At 36.2% G+C, this 19,590-nt stretch overlaps 1 protein-coding gene across 2 annotated transcripts in view; it reads right to left on the bottom strand.

Annotated features, from left to right (window-relative positions):
• Positions 1-739: 739 nt before the first annotated feature.
• The window catches only part of LOC128021353 (guanine nucleotide-binding protein G(z) subunit alpha), a 43,850-nt gene continuing 24,999 nt past the window's right edge, over positions 740-19,590 (bottom strand). For both annotated transcript variants that reach the window (XM_052608466.1, XM_052608467.1), the window contains exon 3: positions 740-4,353. In XM_052608466.1, the coding sequence (XP_052464426.1) occupies positions 4,009-4,353 (345 nt within the window). In that variant the 3' untranslated portion in view covers positions 740-4,008. The remainder of the gene's footprint in view (positions 4,354-19,590) is intronic.

The following is a 19,590-nucleotide window of genomic DNA, read 5'->3' as shown; positions in this document are numbered from 1 at the left end:
CCAGTCCATCAGTTAAAATCTTGTGGAGTGGAAAACTATATGTTTGTAAGAAACAAATGTAAGGTGTTTTAACTTTAAACATAAATTCTGTCCATAATCCACAATAACACATCCTCCGGTTCAAAAAACGTCTATCCCCTGTTGTCCTCTCACATCAAAATCTACTGACATGTTTGTTTAGAAATGTTTGAGGCTGTTTTTGCAAGTGAAGGATGCTTGAATTGTGCATACTTCTCTCCTGATTCAGATTAGATGAGTTCTTCACTGGAGAAAGCAAAAATATGGATAGAGACAGTGTATTTTAGCCAGATGCACCCGCTTAAAAGGACTTTTGTGAAAATATGAGATTTTTGCAATATTTTTCTCATCTGTTTTTAACTCTCATTCTGGTGGCACCCATTCACTGCACAGGTTCCAATGAAGGAACAAACTCATCTTGTGACATCTTGTGGTGTTTGGCAGATGAACTATTCCTTTAGTTCCTTAAATTATTTGTATTTTTTTGGGTGACGATATTTGTGGTTGTTAATGCCTATTTAAATATCTGAATAAATATAAAATGTTCTTTTTATGCATTATTGTTGGACTGCATTGTAGGAAATGTTATATTTGAATAAATATGCCTGTATATGTGGGAAAAGTGTCAAACACAAGCAATTATGGGTGACGTTGATGACCAAGAGGTAATGAAGCCTCACTCACCCCAACACAAGAAACAAACCTGCAGCAAAAAAACACATTTGCATAATTCTTTTTATTCACTATTATTGTTCTGTTATACTTTAGTATTTGTTTTCCTCAATCCTTGAGCCCTTATTTGGGTTTGTTGTACATCATCATAACTGAACAGGAGGAGGATTGGAGCGGGATGGACCTCTTTAGTCTCTCAATCAGCTCTGCATCTTAAAAAGTGATTTCCTTTTTGATTTTATTTGTATTTTTTTTTTTTATTGTCTCACAAAATGGACCTCACATAGTATTTACACATACAGCAGACAATGTCCACTCAAAATGACACCAGAATAGAAAGATTCTGCTCTTTTATAGATTTTACATCTCTCTTTTTTCAGATTCAGACCAAATTTGAGTGAATCCTCTTTTAATGTTTTCGTGCAGAGTTTAGGTTGTTGCGCTGGACGTAAAATGACTCTCTTCACATAAAACTCTTTTCAATAAATACCTTGCAGGAAACAACTGTACAATCGTACACAGTGTTTGACTTTTAAATATATTTTTGGAGCATGTTAGTAAAAATAAAAATATAAGAAAGCAAATCATACTATAATTTATCAAAAACTCAAAGTAACAAATTCATGCAGATTTAATGTTACTGTATATATATTTTCTCTCTCTCTCTCTCTCTTTGTCCATTAAAACCGAAAACGTAACATGATAGACGGACCTTGTTTTTATTTACATTGATATTGGCACTGTTCATTTTTCTCTGAATCTGGAATGAACGTTATGAAACACTTAATGTTCACGTCAGTGTAACACTCTCATGGAAAGAAGGACGTTTTCTCTAAAAACTCTGGATTACATCCTATTTTAGGCAAAAGAAAAACAGATTAAAAAGAAACAAGAAAACAGATTGATTGCTAGGGGTCAGACAGCCAAAAATAAAGTACAGTGTGAATGTGAGTAAAAAAAAAGCCATTTGACTTCATATTCAGACTGCGGCAGTTTTCACTTTGGTGCGAAACCAAATGACATTGTAATATTTTTGTTGTTTTTCTTTCTCTCGAGATACTTTTAACCTTTCATATACATTTATATTTTCATATAAACTCTTTATATCATCTCCGAAAGCAGCATTACTCAAATCAGGCAAATCAAAGACAAAACTTAAAGGAACAGTCCACCTAAATTTCATTTTATCATCTAGTCACCCTCATGTCACATCAAATGTGTATGATGTTTTATTTCTTCTGTGGAATGTAAAAAGAGATGTTTAGCAGAATGTTCATGCTGCTCCTTTCCACTCAAAGACAATGCATGGCGACCAAGGGCTGTTAAGCAATCCATATAATCTACATTCCAAAATACAGTCATACAATAGATTGTGTGTGAGGACGACAATTCGATTTAAGGCGTTCACAGATTCACAGATAATCGTCTCCACTGCAGCTCAAGTCTCATTCGTGTTTAACCGTCCTCAAATATGGCACATCAAGATTGTCATGACAGGTTTGACTTGTATATCATAACCAATTGCAATGCAATAATTGTTGATATGGCTTTAGGACTTAATAGAATACTTATGACTTAATTAGACTTAATAATATTGTTGAGAGACAGTCTGCTCTTGCTTTTCTAAGCCATCAGAATTACAATCTTTCTTTGATGGATGACCAAAAATTTGCCAACAATTGTTGAATTGAACTATTAGAGGAAACACTCAACATTTCTTCAAATGACATAAAAGTCCCAGTACCCATACTTGCAGTCTTTGCACTTGACCTCTTGTCTATTTGTATATTTCCTGAATTTGACCCAAGTGGTCAAGATCACAAGCATGTGCACAACTTTTGACACAATTACAACATAGTGTCGTTAAAAAACAAGTTTAGTTTACAGAGTTTAGTTACACATGTTTTACACTTTGCACATTTAAAATTAACTGTTCATTATTTCATATGTAACAGATGACACAGTTTATACGTTGTAGTGCCTTAAATTAAGTGATTAAAAAAAAACAAATTATTTTTTTTATTTCTACCAAATTACATGTTATATTTAATTAACTTGCACTGGAAAGTTTTTCTTCTTTAACGTTTCTGTGAGGTTTTCCTCACTTTTGTGATTTCTTGAACATAATGAATGATGGGAAATGCTTAGCCTCAAATACTGCTCTGAAGTGTTTTTAAAAAAGTGTGTATTTAATGTGCATCGAGCGCACTGAGTTTTGGCATTTTTGCGATCTGTATTCTTGTGCAGTTACTTCCTGTGATGTGCTCCTAATCTCAGGTGGTCAAGACCGCAAGTGTGTGTATTGGGACAGACCCAAAGACTCATTCTTTTCTTCCCTTGTAACTGTAAATGTGTTGAATGTGCACTTGTAGTGTACTTTAATTCTTAAAATTATACTTTTTTTATGTACTTGCAGGTAATATAAATGAAATTAAATAAAACTATTTGTACTTAAAGGGATAGTTCACCTTCAGTTGATGGTTCCCATAGTTTTCCCCCCATACTATGGAAATCATCGGGGGCCAGCATCTGAAAGTGAACTATCCCTTTTAAGAGAGTACACTTTCATGACTATATTTCTTAACACAATGCAGCACACTTTTAAAAAGTGATTTGTGTCAAACTAAAATTTTTAATACATTTTAAATCATTGTTTCATTTTCGTTCACACTTTAATGAAGTAGACCCGTTGTAATGTGTTGTAAAGAACTTGATTATAATTTGAACTGTAGTGTGCGAGTGTATCTTCACCAACTGTGATGCACCCAATTGGAATATGTGCATGAGGCTATAAAATGTTTTCCTTAATAATAAGAGCACAACTTAAATGTTAAATTACTTTTATGGTGTTTCTTCACTGTCATTGTATGTAAAAGAGACGCATGAACATTCTGCTAAACATCTCCTTTTGTGTTCCACAGAAGAAAGACAGTCATACAGGTTTGGAATGGCATGGGCAAATGAGCACATTTTGGGGTAGGAATTCCTGCTGTCTGTCAGGGAAGAGAGGAGCAGTGAGATCTGTTTCCAGTGTTTCCATGTCAAACATGTGCTTGACGGCTGATCCTGAAGTCCGTTGTGTGTGAACAAACGTTAGGATGGTGTGTGTGTGTTGTCTACATATGTTCAGTGCAAACACATTAATACCAACCTTGTAAAATCCTCTTTGACCTTTATGTTTTTGACATTGATAAATCTAGCAGGATGGCAGCATGTAGCCCTTTCCTCTGGGCCTCATCAGAGTTTCGACAAGCGTTTTCGAGGGCACTCAGATCAATCGACAGCCGTGCCTGGCGCCCCTCTCCCCGTCCCCTCGTCCTAGCACAGCCCGATGTACTTGAGATTGTTTTGGATGATCACGTCCGTCACCGCGTCAAACACAAACTGGATGTTGCTGGTGTCAGTGGCGCAAGTGAAGTGCGAGTAGATTTCCTTGGTCTCCTTGTTGCGGTTGAGGTCCTCAAACTGCCTTTGCACGTACACGGCCGCCTCCTCGTAGGTGTTCTGCCCCTTGTAGTCAGCGAAGCAGACGGTCAGCGGAATACGCTTGATCTTCTCGGCCAGCAGGTCCTTCTTGTTGAGGAAGAGGATGAGCGAGGTATTGGTGAACCAGTTGTTGTTGCAGATGGAATCGAACAGACGCAGGCTCTCCGCCATACGGCTCTGTGAGGAAACCAAAGACAAGAAATGGTTAGCTGAAGCGCTAACAAAGGACCAGGCTCCCTCGAGTGGAAAACCTCTGGAGCCGATAAAATCAGTGAGCGGCCTTTAACCTTGAAGAGAGCAAACAGGGTAACATGTTTAGCTCCAAGAGATACTCTAGATCTAGACGATGGGCTGAATGTCAATAGAGATGACCCAGTGTGAGGACAGCAAATCACTACCAGCTGGGGACAGACAATGTGCTTTAACTCCCACAAACTCGCCATTTACTATTGCATACTCAGGGTTATGAATTTGAACAAGCCAAATTCTCATCTCGCACTGTTTGTGTTACATGAATGATACCATAAATCGTGTGGGAGATATGTGTGCTATTAAGTGTGCTCTGACTTTCTAAGCCATCGGAATCACAATTTGTAATTTCATAGTATATTTTAAATACAGTAAATTACAACTTGAAACATGGGCAATTACACCTATATTTAAATACAAATTTAAAGAAAAATGGTGTAAAAGTTTACCTTAAATCTTGTCATTTCATTTAGCAGTACATTTTAACATTATTTCAAAGGAGTTAGAAGCAATTATGAAGTTACTTATAAATTTAAGTTGGTCAAAAAAGTCCAGCTAATTGCATTTTAATATCAATTTGAACTATAATACATTTGCATTTAATTGCAATTAACATGCAATCAAATGTCCGAAAATGATTCATTCCATTTTCACTCAAGTATTTTCTTTTATAGTATTTTCTTCTCCTCAAATAAGTATCAAATTTTTTTTTTCATTATTACGTTGTTTTGGTATAATACTTTAACTATAATTTTTTTTTTTTAATGATGACACACATAAGTGTTGGGTAAGTTACTTCCAAAAAGTAATTAATTACTAATTACATCATCAATATTGTATTTAAATTACTTGTCTTAATACTCTGCCTGACAAGTAATTTATTCAATAAGTAACTTTAATTATTCAAATCGTTAATGACATCTTAAAATCCCTATAAACCTTAAAGCATAGACACTAGGAAATGAACCTCTTTATTCTTCCATTTGAGTCAGACATGGAACAGTTTAGCCTTTTAGTTTTAATACAACTGTAATGATTAAACATTATAATAAAAAAATGTAACCTTATTTGGTTAATAAATAGAAATACTCTGTGAAATATCTGCATAAACAATGAGTACCACACACTGACATATTGAACATGTATTGGCAATCACTAATAGGCCAACTAAATTTACCTACTCCAAAAAAAAAAAAAAAAATTATTTATATATATATATATATGCATATGCACATGCACATATGCTTTGTATTACCACACAGTACATAAACAACATTATAAACTAAATTCTTATTGATAAACATCGACATCCGAATTTAATTACAGTAACGTGTAACATAGATACGCGTTACACCCAACCGTATACTTTATCGAAAACGCAAGATGATTAGAAGAGTATGGTTCCAATCATCAGTCAGCTTTTAGTTAAATCAGGCCATAACAGGAGCCGCTGAAAATAATCGTCCCTTTTCTGTAAAGAATAAAATGCATAATAACCTTCCAAACTTAAAAAAAATCCAAAAATAAGATTAAAAGCCAAACACGACAAAATCCCTACAGGAGAAACAACGAGCAAAAGCAGCTCACAGGATCATGTCAGTTATAGCAAGCATCATATGCCCAAGCGAGGTTATTAACCTCTATTTCTCCAGCTCTGCTGAGTCCCTATCTAATTCAATTAGTCACCTGCCCATGTTCAATTACCTTGCTGTGTTTGCCAGCGTAATGCCCATAAAACAAAGGCCGAGGACAGGATGTAAATAACACCTGTGAAATGCGCAGAACAATTTCCCTGGCGACATCAGCTAAGCCTTTTACGATACCATCATTCATCCAAGTAATGCATTTTAATCTCAGAAAATGTGCTTTCTGCAAATATTTCAGTGTTTACTAAACATGATTTACTGTATAATCTATTTTAGCTGCATAGGTTAGACTATAAGACCACAATTAAAGAAGGCACATCAAAGTCAATTTATCACACATATACTTTATTTTAAAATCGATTTAGATAGTTATCGATTATTCAGTAGTGTTGTGTGTGCTCCCCTCCCACAGCGTGAGCTGCAGTGGCTTCATGCACGTGGTTGGGACGAGCAGCTTGTGACTGAGGAGGAATCTGATATGAAGACTGGGCCGCTGTTTGAAAGGTTACACAAAACATCATCGTGCTTTAAGCAAATCACAAGATCATCTACCAGAGTGAGAGAGGGTTTCACAGAGACATTAATAAAATCAGTGAAGTATGTGAAAACGATGAAGGAAGAGTCGCTGTGTCACTGAGGCTCTTCCAGAATGTTAGTCTCCTCCTTTAGCCCCAAGGTTATTCCTGCTGGTCCTGGAGCAACGTTCCCATCCACCAGATAGATATGAGGAGTCGTTTTTAGATTTGAGGTTTAAAGTGGTTCTTAAACTGCCTCGTTATGGACCTCTTTCTTAAAACAAAATAATGACTACATATTTTTATGTGTAAATACAAATTTATACTGTACACTGAAAAAAAATGGTATTGAAACTATTTTTTTTTAGAGGTGTTGAAACAGTGAAACAAATTTCTCTTGAAAATTTCACAAATATTAACAGTAATTTCTGTAAAATCGTTTCAGTAAAGAAACGACAACTACGGTTACACGTTGAATTAAACATGACTTTTGAAGCAGAGGAACTGAAAAAGTATTTTCTTGTAAAAATGTACTCCAATTGGCTTTGTTTTATATTTATAACTTCAGTTTATTCAAATTATTTAGAAAACCTGGAAAATATTCATTAACGTTATTACTGTATTTAATGTGTTTTTGGATTTAGTCTTTTTTCAACACATTGAAAATATTTAAAACAATTGAAAGGTATTTCTAAAATACAAAATACATTTCGTCAAATGTTTAATTTCTTTCTTTCAAATTTTTCACGTTCTTCCATGTACCCTCATGAGGCCCTGTGAATTTTAGCATTGAACCGAATACGTTTAAGACTTTTCGGTAACACTTTAGAATAAGGTTCCATTAGTTAATGTTAGTTAACTACTTTCGTTAACATGAACTAAGCAAGAACAATCCTTCTACAGCATTTATAAGTCTTAGTTTATGTTAATTTCAACATTTACTAATGCATTATTTAAATCAAAAGTTGTGCTTGTTAACATTAGTTAATGCATTGTGAATTACCATGAACTAACAATGAATAACTGTATTTTCATTAACTAACATTAACGAAGATGAATAAATACAGTAATAAATGTATTATTCATTGTTTCTTCATGTTAATTAATACATTAAGTAACATTAACTAATGGAACCTTATTCTAAAGTGTTACCGACTTTTCTTTGACTGGAATGTCGTTCTAGGACCAAGAAAGAATGTTGTGTAATTTTATAGGTTGTTTTGGTCACACAGGGCAGGAAGTGACCTAACAGGCAGATATATCTAATAGTATGAGTAAACCTCCATGACATTCAAATGTAATCTTTGAAAAATGACACACACAAATTTGATTATAAAAAAAAAAAACTCTCATAAACACACACAAACATTTATTCATAACAGCTAGCCAGCTGCAATTTTCGCCGAGGCCCAAGTGTGTACTCATATTCCTACAGAGAGAGGTCTTCCAATGGCCTTGAATTGGGCTTTCTGAAATCAGGTCACACCTTCAGCCAAACGTCTCTGCAGATCTTAAAGTGTCCATTAAGCAATTGTGCAGCCCAGGAGACAGGGTGGAAGTACTTTGTTGAAGCTCAGGGTGTTTCCAACTACAGCCTTCGCCAGAGCTAAGTGTGGTAGAGAGAAGCAGAAGAGAGAGAGAGAGAGAGAGAGAGAGAGGGAAAAAAGAGAAAAGGAGGCAGGAAGCCAGAGGGAGAGGATGCCCCACTGAGACACAACACACAGCGTGACGCCCGTCCTCTCCCTGCGCACTCCAGACACAAGCCTTCATTACGCTTAAATATTAATAAGGAGGTTCAACAGTGTATTAATGCTTTGTTTCCTGTAAATAAGAACTATTGGATTGAGACGTCTCGCTCTAGAAAATCCATTTCATTGAAGCTGAGAGAAAATGACTCTTGTCTAGTCTTTTAATAGCCCCAGCAGCAATAAGAGAGAGCTATAAAGTATATTTACACCTTACCTGCTCATAACTGCCATGCTTTGTCTCACATGTCTCTCATTTTCTTTATTGCCCTCTCCTCACATTACCTTTGTCGAAGATAAGAGATTATACGAAGATTATCTGTATTAGAACTTAGAAATACACCTAGTTTTCACTTCTTTTCATTCAATTATTATTGGAACTGCAACCAGGGCTTATAAGAAAAACGTGGCTGGCACAATATTTCTGCGAAATGATAATACGTTGCTTGTGGCATGTTTAGCATTTTTTAGTTCTTAGGGAAATGCCCAGTGAGTGGAGCTAAACACGCAATCAGTTTAATCCGAAACAGATGAACGAGAATCTATCAATGTTTTATCACTTTGGTTGTTTTTACAACAGTTTGGAAATGAAATATTGGTGAGTGGCACTTGGGTGGTTATGCAAATCTTCCCACACAGTGACGTAGAGATGTGGGGGCATGTTTAAATGAGGCATTTAAGGCTGATTTTCATAAAGAATATCTATTTGGGTTTGATATCTTCTGTATGCACGAACAACTTCTAATACTCCAAAGACAAAGGTAAACATGAAATCGTATCATATGACCCCTTTAATAGACTGTTTATGATTAATACAATATCGTTGATATTGATCAGGATGAAACTATGTATAACGCATACTGTAACAGTGACTGTAAATTGCGCGTTTTTGGTTTGGGAGTGGTATACTTCGAGGCTTTGGGATATTTTGATTGGTCATTGGGCTGGTTTTGTAAAACAGGTCTGGCAACCCTTGTTAACATTTTCATAACATATGAATAAAAGTTGCAGGAAGCACAGAGCTGACTCTCAAGCTATAGTTTGTCTCAATACTCTCACAATCTGGTTGACAACTGTAAATGTTCACAATTGTTTTGATGTGAGTCAGTTCAGCTAATGTGGCTAATATGGTTAGCTTCAAAGCTTCACTGAATGCAGAGAGGCTAAGATGCCCAGGTTGCTATGGATTTTTGTTCCCTGACATCCATGTTCATCAGTAATGAGTCAGTGACTGTCTAGCTTCCATGTCATCCTTTAACATTACTGGAAACGGCTGCACATTAATGCAGTACGATGTATCAAAATACAAATATAGAATTAATTTTTTTTCTTTTTCAGAAGAAAATGAGAGAGGTACTTGTTTGTATTGTGGGTGCCCAGATATTGCTAGCGGTTGCTAATGTGATATAAATGCGGTTGTTAGCATGTTGCTACAATATGCAGTTGCTAGGGTTTTGTTGTTACACAGTTGCTGGGGTGTCAGGTATATTTTTTTTAAAATTTAAAGCTGGTATTAAAATGTGTTTTAGTCGATCAGGTCACGTTTGAACCTGGTGTTTTAATCCATCTCTTTTGCTCTCTTAAAACCACTTTCCCAAACACTTTAAAGGCAGATATAGTCATGTATATTAATGGGCTTTTTAGGATTTATCGATCTAATATTAGCTAAATAAGTTTGTGTAATTTACATATAAACGTGAAAGGAGACAACAGAAAACAATGCAGATAGCATGAGCTTTCATTTCTGCCCTGATAGCTGAAAAACTACACTGAATGCTGTGCGTTTGTGTTAAAATCAGGAATGGTAAGAGAATATTGTGCTTTTTACATATATGTTTAATCCCATCTGGTTAGCGTACTTCAACAACATATCCTGTAATGTTAAAGAATAATGTCTGGTTGTTTGAACACATTCAACCGCAGAAGTGTTGACACTACCAAAGCAATCCAGTCGAACGAGTTTTCGATAGTGCCGTGGAGAATATTTACAAACTGTAGTCCATTGCTGATTCCAAATTACGTTACAAAAATTGTAGTTAGTAACAATCTGTTTACACATTTGATTACTTTTGACTTAATTTGTTTATCCAATAGATTTAAATGAACCATATTGACAAAAAGTAAAATATTTTCCATTCATTAAACATTACATTAGGTCAAGTTTATTGCTTATTATGAATAATTTATTGCGAGTGTGTGAACAATTGGTAATCATGTCTTCAATAAAAAAGTTACTGTAGTCTGATTACAAGTATTTTATGTGATATGTTCTAATTACAAGTACTTAATTCTTGGAATCTGATTATGTAATCCAGATTACATGTAATGAATTATACAGAGCAGTTTTCGACTCTGAAAGTGGTTGAAAGCAGACAAATATTTCAGACCCTATTTACACCTGCATTTAGTGCTGCGCACTTGTGATCTACACATCTACAAAAATTAATCTTAATACAAAGTGTAAACTTACTTAGTAGATATTTTGAAGAACATTGGGAACTAGACAATGCTTTGTTTTTCATTATATGGACAAAAAACACTGAGACTTATTTCAGAACATCTTTTGTGTTCAGAAGAAAAAAGTCACTCATACAGATTTGGAATGACAAGAGTGTGAATAAATGATTGCGTTACTTTTAATTTTCAGTGCTGTCTGGTCAGAAATCAGAGAAGGAAAACAACTAATGTGCTTCAGTGGCTGATGTCAGTCATAAAGTGGGAGACTGCAGAAGTCCTCCATCAGTAAACTTCCTCAAAGCCAAATATATCCTTCCATGTTGCCCAAGCATCCCTCCCATGATGACCCATTTCTTGAGTCTCTCTCCAACTCCTCCCAGCCAACTGGCACCAGTGTTGTGTTGCTTCAACTGACTATTGTGCAATGCAGTTCCTTCCGCTATCGTTCTCACACTTCTATCCTCTCTCCAGTTGCCGAGCACCATGTAACCCCCCCCACCCCCCACCGCCCCAACCCCCTCCTCCCAGTCACAGCTCATTGTCAACAGCCCAGGATTAGAAGCGTTTGACTGCTCTGTTGCTTGGCAACAGTTGCCATGGAAACCTTTTTTTTAGGGAGGGTTGGGTCAAAAAAAGGAACCTGGAAAGGGATGTTGAAGGGGGAAAAGAAGATAAAACGCACCATGCCAGAAAACTGACAACTGTTGCTTGAAGTCCCCAACAGAATTAGATGACTGCGCATTGCAACCAAAAAGTTACAGCTGAGGCGATGAATTACTGGAAAGCTTTTGCACCAGATGTGCAGGAATACGCTTTCTCTTATTAAGGGAATGTGGGACTACAGATGATAGGACCAATTTTTAAATTGCTTTAATTAGCTAAAAGAAAAAAAGAAGTGGTGGCATGGTGAAAATCATTATGGGTGGGACGGGTAACAATTTTGTTTAGGGACCTTTTCTGACTATGAACTAGTTGCTTATTAGCATGCTTATTACTAATATATTGGCTGTTTATTCATACTTATATAGCACATATTAATGCCTTTTTCTGCATGACCATATTTTAGATCCCTTAATCCTTCCTTGTTCCTAAGATTAAAGGGGTGGGTGAAATGCTCGTTTTCACTCAATATCCTGTTAATCTTGAGTACCTACAGAGTAGTACTGGATCCTTCATAACTCCAAAAAGTCTTTAGTTTTATTATATTCATAAGAGAAAGACAGTCTGTACCGATTTTCCCCGATCAGTGAATGTCTGTTGTGCTCTCAGTGCTCTGCTATACGGGAGCATGCGCTCTTCCGGGAGAAGTGCCCATATAAGGAAATTCCGCTCCATCTAACGTCACACAGAGCCATACTCGAAAAAAACTTCCGAAACTTGTGACAAACCGGAAGGAGTATTTTTGGAACAGAAATACTCCTTCAAACATACAACTTAATTTTTGAAACTTTGTCCATGTTTAGTATGGGAATCCAACTCTTTAACAGTGTAAAAAACTCAGTATGCATGAAATAGCATTTCACCCTCCCTTTAAAAACTTCCTTACTAACTATTCATAAACAGCAAATTACGGGGTTAATTTGTCAAAAGTCATAGTTAATAGTTAGAACTTGTCTCCAAGCTCCAATGTTTCCTAGATTTCTGGTGAACCACCATCTATGAAATATCATTCCACTTAAACCTGAATCAAACTGTATTTTGCAAAGCTCTCGACAGCTGGAAATGCATAGATACACAGATAATTCATTATCTGGAGAAGGTACCGAGTGTTTGCTGTGTTCTAGAAAAACTTGAAAAGCCTTACAAATGTGTTTCCAGAGACATCATGTATCTATTGTTTTTTAATTATTATTATTATCCTTATATAACTTAATATATAGCCACTCTTTGTCATAAATTCCCACAACTGCTTCAGAGTTGCTGTAGGCCTCTTGGTCGCCTCTCTGAGCAGTTTCCTCCGGCTCTTTCATCAGTTTGGAGCAAAGTCCTGATCCAGGGATAGACTTCACTGTGCTTCTAGGCATTGATAAAGCCTTTGAATGTTTTTGTATCCATCTCCACAACTTTATCCCTGAGATCTTCTGACAGTGCCTTGCCACCCATAGTTGATTGTTTGCTTCAGTTGCACTACCAAGGGCTGAAATGCTCCAGAAAGCTCTTTTCATACTGAGCTAATCCAAATGAGCACAGCTGACCACAGTTGAAAGTCAAATGGATTTGTGTGCCATTGAGAAGTTGATTAGCTACACCTGACTGAGTTTACAAATCATTTTTAGGAGGGGGGTGATCCTTTTTCCAATTGTGATTCTGTATTTTATTTTTATTTCTCAGCTGTGTTCATCATGATATGTGTTAATTATCAGCCAATCACACACACATTTATTCACCATTATTCTTCTCAAGAGCAAGTTTCCTCAAGCTTAGACTCTTCATCATCAAGGGATTCTGTGTAGAGGTAAGAACAATGTTCGTATTTGGCATAAGAAACTTTCAAAAAGTATTTTGTGATAATTTGTGGACGGTTGAGGGGCATTTTACACATACACAGAAAACTGCCTCACGTATGGCGGTGTGAGCCACACCTAAGTCAGCTAATTTTAGCTTTATGGTTTCTCTTGTTAGATTTATTGTGAGTGGAATCTCTTTTAATTAATCATTCATGCTGTTCACCCAGTTTTTCTCTCGCTGAAAATGAACAGAACTCAATATGCCATTTATACAATAAGAGATTTACGTCATCTCTGACGCTTAAGGTATTTTTTTTTTTTTTTGCTTTCTATCCAACATTAGCTTGCTATACTCATTATGTGTATAAATAACAAAGGTATCTTTATTTCCACTCTTGCGGATTTCAATGGAGGATTCCCCTGAAGCGATTGTGTCAGTTATTGACGTGACAGGAGATAAACGGCAGAATTCATCCCTTCATTGTATGCTGATGAAAAAACGTAAATAAAAATGATTGGTGTTTAAGATTCTGCCAAATACTACTTTAAAAAAATACATAAATAAATAACAGTACAAACTTGATTAATCATTAACTCAGGGAACTTTTCACTTAAAGCAACATTTTTAATGTTTAAATAATTATATTTTGATTGTTTACTTTCTTAATTTTGACTTTTTATCAGGTTGAATAAATTGTTTATTCTGTAAACAATATGTGAGTTTGCTGTGTTTTTATTGCATACAAGTCTGTTTAAAAATAACACACAAAAAACACTATTGTCAAAAAATTGTGTAACTATAAAACATTAGTGTGTAAAAAAATTCAACACACTTTCTGTGTTAGCAGGAATAGCACATTGGTTGAGTTAAAAGTGACACAAAGTGTGTTGTCCTTAACTAGACACAGAGGTGTGTTAAGAAACAACACTGGTTGTGATATTTTCAACACAACCTTTTTAAGAGTATATATATATATATATATATATATATATATATATATATATATATATATAATTTATTTTTATTTTTTTAAAGTCTTAATCTGAAAAACAAATGTGTGGCTTAAAGGGTTACTCCACCCCAAAATGAAAATTTTGTCATTAATCACTTACCCCCATGTTGTTCCAAACTCGTAAAGCTTTGTTCATCTTCGGAACACAATTTAAAGGGGGGGTGAAATGCTCGTTTTCACTCAATATCCTGTTAATCTTGAGTACCTACAGAGTAGTACTGCATCCTTCATATCTCCAAAAAGTCTTTAGTTTTATTATATTCATAAGAGAAAGATAGTCTGTACCGATTTTTCCCGGAAAAACACGACCGGCTGGAGGCGTGACGTGTGGGCGGAGCTAAATAATCACGAGCGCGAATAGGCTTTTGCGTTGAGAGCATGTGGAAGCTGTGACATTACCGTGAGGGAAAAGCCATCATCCAAAACAAACCATGGCTTACAGTCAGATTCAGCCGTTTATTTATGATCCAGAATCAGATCCCGAGGCTGAAACTGAACGAAAGCAGCAGCAGCAACGACTCGCTCCTAGCGGGGCTCGAACCCGGGTCTCTGGCATGGGAGCGGACGCACTAACAAGGAGGCAGAGATATTTGAAGCAGTTTTACTCACCGCCTGCGGTTCCAACACACGATCGTGACCCTTTTTCCTTGGGATTGCATCATCCTTAAGAAATAAATGATACGCAAATCCGTCGTCAAACTGGGCCTTGTGAACAAGCATCTTCGAAATGCAGGGAACAAACAAAAACACTTGCACAACTCCGTTGATGCTCTGTAAAAATGAACTTCATCCACTGGTCCCTTAATGCTGTTTTTTTTGGTAATCTGTGCAGGGTTGTCTTGCCCTGGCAACCAAAAACACACTTCTTTTGTGACTTTTCGCGACGCTCTCGCTCTGATCAGTGAACGTCTGTTGTGCTCTCAGTGCTCTGCTATACGGGAGCGCGCGCTCTTTCGGCAGAAGTGCCCTTAGGACCCATATAAGGAAATTCCGCTCCATCTAACGTCACACAGAGCCATACTCGAAAAAAACTTTCCGAAACTTGTGACAAACCGGAAGGAGTATTTTGGGATCAAAAATACTCCTTCAAACGTACAACTTAATTTTTGAAACTTTGTCCATGTTTAGCATGGGAATCCAACTCTTTAACAGTGTAAAAAACTCAGTATGCATGAAATAGCATTTCACCCCCCCCCCTTTAATGTAATTGATATCAAACACAAGAGGATACTCAAAAACCTTGGGATGCAACAAACAGCCAAAGACACCCTTCTGTGAGCACCCTTTATTGCTGTAGGAGAGGTCTTTTAAAGAGGATGAATTTAAAAAACAAAACGCAAAAAACCCAGAGGGTTTTGCTATGCAAATTTTCTAACCGCTATGACACAAAACAATGTTAGCATGCTAATTATAGCCTAAATTTGTAATTATTTTCATAAAATACATTTAAAAATCTAGATTAACTAGTTGACCTTACTTTATGAATATTCAGCAATAGTGACTCATTTATTTGTTTCATGGAAAAAACAACTTGTCTCAAAACTCTTTCTGAGTGAGCATGACACTTCTGCCTGTAGCTGGACAGTCATGGCCATAAGTTTTGCCAGTGACATAAATTTTGTATTTTGCAAAACTTGCTGCTTCAGTGTTTGTAGATTATTTCTTCCAAATTTCTATGGTATACTGAAAAACAGTGATAAGCATATCATAAGTTTCAAAGGCTTTTATTGGCAAAAATATATAATGGGTCAATATTTACAGTGTTGACCCTTGTTCTTCATAACCTCTCTGACATGCTGGATATTAGCTTCTGGGCCAAATCCTGAATGATGATGATCAATTCTTTCCTTATTAATTCTCAGAGTTGATCACAATTTTGTTTTTTAATGGGATTGAGATCCAGGGAGTTGCCTGGCCAAAATTTCAATGTAATGATCTTTGAGCCACTTCTTTATCACTCTTGCTTTGTGACATGAAGCTCCATCATGCTGGAAAATGCACGGATCATCACCAAATTGCTCATGGATGATTGCAAGAAGTCGCTCTTGCAGGACGTTTGGATACCCTTCTTTATTCATGGCAGTGTTTTGGGGCAGAATTATGAGAGAGCCCACTCCATAGGTTGAAAAGCAACCCCACACATGGATGATCTCAGGATGCAGATCTCAGTTCACCTCTTCTTCTCTGGACAATCGATTTTCCAGATGTCCCAAACAGTCGGAAGGGAGCTTCATCAGATAAAAACTTCCATGCATAGAGGTAAGAACAATTTTTTCTATTTGGTATTAGAAACTTTCAAAAAGTATTTTGTGATCATTTGTGGACGGTTGAGGGGCATTTTACACATACACAGAAAACTGCCTCACGAATGGCGGAGTGAGCCACACCCAAGTCAGCTAATTTTAGCTTTATGGTTTCTCTTGTTAGATTTATTGTGAGTGGAATCTCTTTTAATTAATAATTCATGCTCTTCACCCAATTTCTCTCTCGCTGATAATGAACAGAACTCATGATGCCACAAATTTTGTAAAATGCTCAAAGACATTTACGTCATCTCTGACGCTTAAGGTATTTTATTTTATTTTTTTTTTTTTTTTTTGCTTTCTAGCCAACATTAGCTTGCTATACTCATGTGTATAAATAACAAAGGTGTCTTTATTTCCACTCTTGTGGATTTCAATGGAGGATTCCCCTGAAGCGATTGTGTCAGTTATTGACGTGACAGGAGATAAACGTCAGACTTCATCCCTTCATTGTATGCTGATGAAAGAACATAAATAAAAATGATTGGTGTTTAAGATGCTGCCAAATACTTCATTTATTTATTTTTTTAAACAAACTTGATTAATCATTTACTCAAATAACTTTTAGCTTAAGGAACGTATTAATGTTTCAATTACTATATTTAGATTGTTTACTTGTTAACATTGACTTTTTAGCAGGTTGAATAAATTCTGTATAAACAATATGTAAGTTTGCTGTGTTTTTACTGCATACAAGGTCTGTTAAAAAATACTCTCAGCCTCAGAAGTCACGCTCATGAACCGTTGGCTAAACATCTAATGCATATGGTATACAAAAGTGGAGACACTTCAGGAGTTTCGAAGTCGTTGTCGGATTGGTTGAATAAAGTCGCCTTTTCGTGTTCTTTAACGTTCCGCCTGGAAACAAAGATGCCGTGACGCCGTGCCGCTCCCTCATGAAAAAAGAAAGCCTTTATGTTTACTGTAATGACGAGCACTTGTGAAAAGTATGTGAGATATTTAAAGTTCATGGCATAGAATCTTTAGTAAGCAATGAGACCAGATTAATATATATTTTTAGTTAAAACATGCCATTTAATTTCCTTTTTTGTTTTGTTTGTTTGTTTTAAGTCTCAATGTTAAAAATAATTGTGTGGCTTAATATATTTGTGGAAATTGTGGATTTTTTGAAGTTCATAAGAACAGTGTGTATTTGAAACAGACATCATTTGTAACCTTAAAAAATGTCTTCACTGTTAATTATTAATTCTTATCAAGTATTAATTTCTTTTTTTTTAAATATCATTGATATCAAACGCAAGAGGATACTCAAAAACCTACTTGAGATGCAACAAACAGCCAAAGACACCCTTCTGTGAGCAACGTTTATTGCTGTAGGAGAGGTCTTTTAAAGGGGATGAATTTAAAAAACAAAACACAAAAAACCCACAGGGTTTTGCCATGCAAATTGTCTAACCTCTATGACACAAAACACTGTTAGCATACTAATTAAAGCCTAAAATTAAAAGTGTTTTCTTAAAAAAATCTAGATTAACTAGTTGACCTTACTTTATGACTATTCAGCCATTGTGACTCATTTATTTGTTCCATTCAAAATCCACCCGGCTCAAAAATATTTTTGAGTGAGCATGACACTTCACGCCTGTAGCTGTATAATGGTTTAACATGCTGCGAAAACAGCTGTTCATTTAATCAGACATTTTAATATAGTCCTGTTTTCCTATATAAGTGTTCAAAAATCCTATGTACAGTTGTGGTTGTCTAGACACATTACTGCAGCACGAAAGCTTTTAGTGTCATTTGATTTGCTCGACCCTGTCATCTTAGTCAACATTGTCTATATTTAATACACAAGTCACCAAGATTTCCTGCTATTAACTACATACCTCAGAGCACCGTCACTCTATTTCTCTTCTATTCATTTGGTGACCGTGCTGATCCCCTGTGCCTTATCCGACGCATGCGAGTGAGTTAATGTGCAGAGTGTCATTTTAGAAATTCTTCTCCGTACTGGCAGAACCAGAGCAGATTGGCAGCACGCAAGTGACAACACATGTGGGCCAGTTCAGAGATAAATGCTTATTGAGTAATCTAATTCAGAGGCTCACCCCAGACCCTGGAGCTCAAACAAACACTCATCTAGCTGTTAGAGAATGTTTACAAAACTTGCGAGGCCCAGTCTAGCCCAGATTTTCCACGAGCCTTAACTGGATGGTCAAGGAAGACAAAACAACAAAAAAAACATCTTTCTTACGAACAAGGGGAAAAACCTGATGGATCATATTTATTCACTGTATCTTTTAAAAGCAACATTACATGACGTTAGCAAGCTATTTTACTTCCGTAATCTAAAATATCTCTGTAACAGTATACTCAAGATATGCTAACCCTAAAGCTAATCGATGAATCATTGGCAATACTGTAAAACCAGGAACTTGTGTTAAGAAAATACAATCCATTTTCATTTCTATCATGAAAATCATCAACACACCGTCTAGACATGTGAGACTGAGGCTAATAAATTATATTTAAAGATGACCTTCGGCTATCTCTGACTGCTGCAATTGTTTTCAACCAGAAAAAATCCGCAAAAACTGTTGGAGGAGGTTCACCCTTCCCCCTTCAATATATTTTCTTTGAACCACTCCCATAGCGAAGCATTAACTCATTCCTTCGGTTTCCTCACTTCCTCATTGACTTGTTACTTCTTTTTTCTTTCAAACTTTCTAGCAGAAAACATGCTAAACTTTCTGTGATCCCCATCACATCAGAGATTTTCCCCAGCGCTAAATCTGATCATTCTCGCGGGGACACCCTGACATCTTACACTATGAACTCAATTATCACTCTTGTACATCGCACCTCCCCTCCCCCCAAGACACTTTTATTTTTAACTTCCCAACATGAATTGATATTCCGGGCTAATGCAATACTTAGAGGTTCTTATTGTTAGAGTCGAGGGAAAAGGTTTAGCATGGCACACACAGGTGTGCAGTCTTTGAACTCATTGATAAGCAATTCACTCTACCACATGGAGAGAGAATGTATGCGGTTAGACAGACATTTATAAAAGTTAAT

Source organism: Carassius gibelio, chromosome A10, assembly GCF_023724105.1.
Source record: "Carassius gibelio isolate Cgi1373 ecotype wild population from Czech Republic chromosome A10, carGib1.2-hapl.c, whole genome shotgun sequence".
NCBI lineage: Eukaryota > Metazoa > Chordata > Actinopteri > Cypriniformes > Cyprinidae > Carassius > Carassius gibelio.
This window is presented reverse-complemented; position numbering and strand designations above follow the sequence as displayed.